Source organism: Monopterus albus, unplaced genomic scaffold (assembly GCF_001952655.1).
Source record: "Monopterus albus unplaced genomic scaffold, M_albus_1.0 scaffold245.1, whole genome shotgun sequence".
NCBI lineage: Eukaryota > Metazoa > Chordata > Actinopteri > Synbranchiformes > Synbranchidae > Monopterus > Monopterus albus.
Window position 1 is genome coordinate 164,070 of NW_018128125.1, and position 2,735 is coordinate 166,804.

A 2,735-nucleotide genomic window follows, 5' to 3' on the forward strand; every position below is an offset into this window, starting at 1 on the left:
CTGCTGAACGTACCTAACATTATTCTTCCAAGTTCCCCAGTTTCTGAATAATGATAGGTGGGCATAAAAAACCTTTAGACTCTAACCTCACAACTGACAAAAGTGTATTTAACCTTACTTGATATGAATATTGCAATATATACACAAGCATTTTTGATGACTTCCTCAATCTAATCATTTAGTCTTACTGCATTTAACTACAGTTGTCTTCAGTTTTATTGACTGGCAGCTGCAGTTGGCACGTAGTGACATTTCAAGGTCTACTCCTTCAATTCTGGCACCCAACAACACCGCAGGATGACATTTTAGGTAGGTGATGTAGCCTGAAACGATTCATAATTGCCTCCAATTTTCCTGTGTTATGCCTCCGTGACATAATCACAACATAGGCACTAAATCGATCTGTATGACAGGTTTTAACTTTTTTTGTACATGGCAAACATTAGCCATTTGGTTGGGTGTTGCTGAGTTGGTTTGACTCATAACTCAAACAAGTCCTTAAACCAAAATAAAAACAATAAATCAGCGGCCAGATATTTGACACAGGCTCTGGAGCTTCTATCTTATTTGATATAGCCTACCTAAGCAATAGGCGTCATGAAAACAGACTGTACTACAATTTCTGCAGTTTGCTGTTTGAGTACAAGCTACAAAAGACAGATTCAGTGAAGTCAAGTATGGTGGAGGCAGCTGAAACTGTAGACAGTTTCAGACACTAATGTCAAAATCATCACTCTGAGAATGTGACAGAATACACAGGGTAACATATCCCATAGTCAAAACTAATGCTATAAAAGAGAGCATTAATTTTGTCTCACCTCCGGCTGGGCAACAAATTCCCTTAACAGGTGGCCATTCCAAACAAAACGCTGATCTGCCTGAAACACAGATGGTTAGCATCTGTTAATACAAATTCAAATACAAAGGCAGGTAGGCATATCACCTACACCTGGACATGAGTCTATTTATAAGGAACATGCAAAATAAATAAACAAATAATACTTTTAAAAAAGTCTAAATACAAGCTATACAACTGTATATCTAGATTTATTGAGACAAGTGATGTTTTTAGGTATACATATGAAACAACTCCAACAGCTACGCATTTATTATCATTTTCTTGGTTACAAATGTTTCCAAATAGGCATTTTATTCTGGCCAAAGGAATCCCACTAATCCACTGAGAAACTGGGGCTATACCATATGTGGTGTGATGTCTTACCCTTTCCAGAAGGCTCATCTCCTGAAACTCAGGGCTGGTGTTGGCTAGGCGCTGCAGAGTGTGGGTCAGGTCATAGTCTGTTGCAAAGTAAAAGCCATCTGTATGAAGCACACTGTTGATCATTGATAGGAAAGTCTTATCGTCTTGCACCTGAAATAAGAGACAAATCCAACATTAGAGGTGTGAGAGAGAAATACTGACTTGGGAAGGTTAGTAGTGTGGAATGGAGCCTGTAGAGAATAATTCCAGGAGATCAGATAAGTACCTGAGAAACTATGGTTATTCTCTCATTTCATGTTTCCTTGGCCCTGGTCAGTGATGGTCTGAATGATGAATGAATAATGAAAAACTTTTCTTCATAATCTGTCTTTATTATCTCTCACTCAACATGCAACTTACTGTAGGTCACAGCAGAGTCCACAAATGTAGTTTTTATCATTAGACAGCTTTGTTTTTTACTATATCATAAACTGACACTGTTATTGTATAAAATGAAAAAAAAAAAAAAGCTTGTGTTACAGAACAGTTCAAATGCACTCAAATGATGTCTTTAGTAGCCATCACTGCTATCAAGTGAATTGGTAATTTATGGATTGTAATTTGCTAACAATTTCTTGGAAGCATCCTGGAGAAAAATCTGGTGTTAGGGTTGCCCGCTGCTTCTCTCTCTCTCATCTTCCCGTTGTTGCTTCTCTCATTACAGGTACCTGTGGGCTCTAATCGACATTGGCAGCTGATGCACATCACCCTGGTCTTCTGGGCTACTTAATCTACCGGCTCGGGCCTCCTGGTTGCCAATCCGTTATGATAACTTACCTGAGACGTCTGGCTTCTACTTCATTGCACCCAATTCCTGAAAACCTGCTTTCTCGTTTGTACCTGAAGTGGTGTTTATTCTGCTTCTAGCGTTCGCCACCGACCCCGACTCATATTCTGACTGCAAATGTCCCTTCTACCAAGAGTCAAACCAAGAACTCCATCAAGGTACTGTGTACTCACTGCTTGGTAGTGATGGCCATACAAAGCCCCATGAAGCTTTGAACCCTTTTGGACCATGCATCCATCCATCCATCCATCCATTTTCTTCCGCTTATCCGGGACCGGGCCGCGGGGGCAGCAGTCTAAGCAAAGATGCCCAGACTTCCCTCTCTCCAGACACTTCCTCCAGCTCCTCCGACCACATTACTGCAGAAGCTGCACCGATCTGCCTGTCAATCTCCTGTTCCATCCATTACCTTACTCGTGAACAAGACCCCAAGATACTTGAACTCCTCCACTTGAGGCAGGAACTCTCCACCAACCTGAAGGGAACAAGCCACCCTTTTCTGACTGAGAACCATGGCCTCGGATTTGGAGGTGCTGATTCTCATCCAAGTGTGCTGTAGCATAAGTCTGTTAAAATGCTCAGCAGCCACATATTGTGCAGAAGCTAAAACTTTCAGTCCTTTGACTTGATTTTTGTGCTGACTTGACTAATGTGCTGCTGCCTCTGTCTGTGTGACCTCTCTGGTGT

The 2,735-nt window shown here is 41.4% G+C and overlaps 1 protein-coding gene across 1 annotated transcript in view; it reads right to left on the bottom strand.

Moving 5' to 3' along the window:
- sacm1lb (SAC1 like phosphatidylinositide phosphatase b) overlaps positions 1 to 2,735 on the bottom strand; it is a 92,446-nt gene that overhangs the window by 58,992 nt on the left and 30,719 nt on the right. The window contains exons 5-6 of the mRNA XM_020620660.1: positions 1,223 to 1,372; positions 819 to 878 (exon numbers count right to left, since the gene is read on the bottom strand). Coding sequence (XP_020476316.1) covers positions 819 to 878; positions 1,223 to 1,372 — 210 coding nt within the window. The remainder of the gene's footprint in view (positions 1 to 818; positions 879 to 1,222; positions 1,373 to 2,735) is intronic.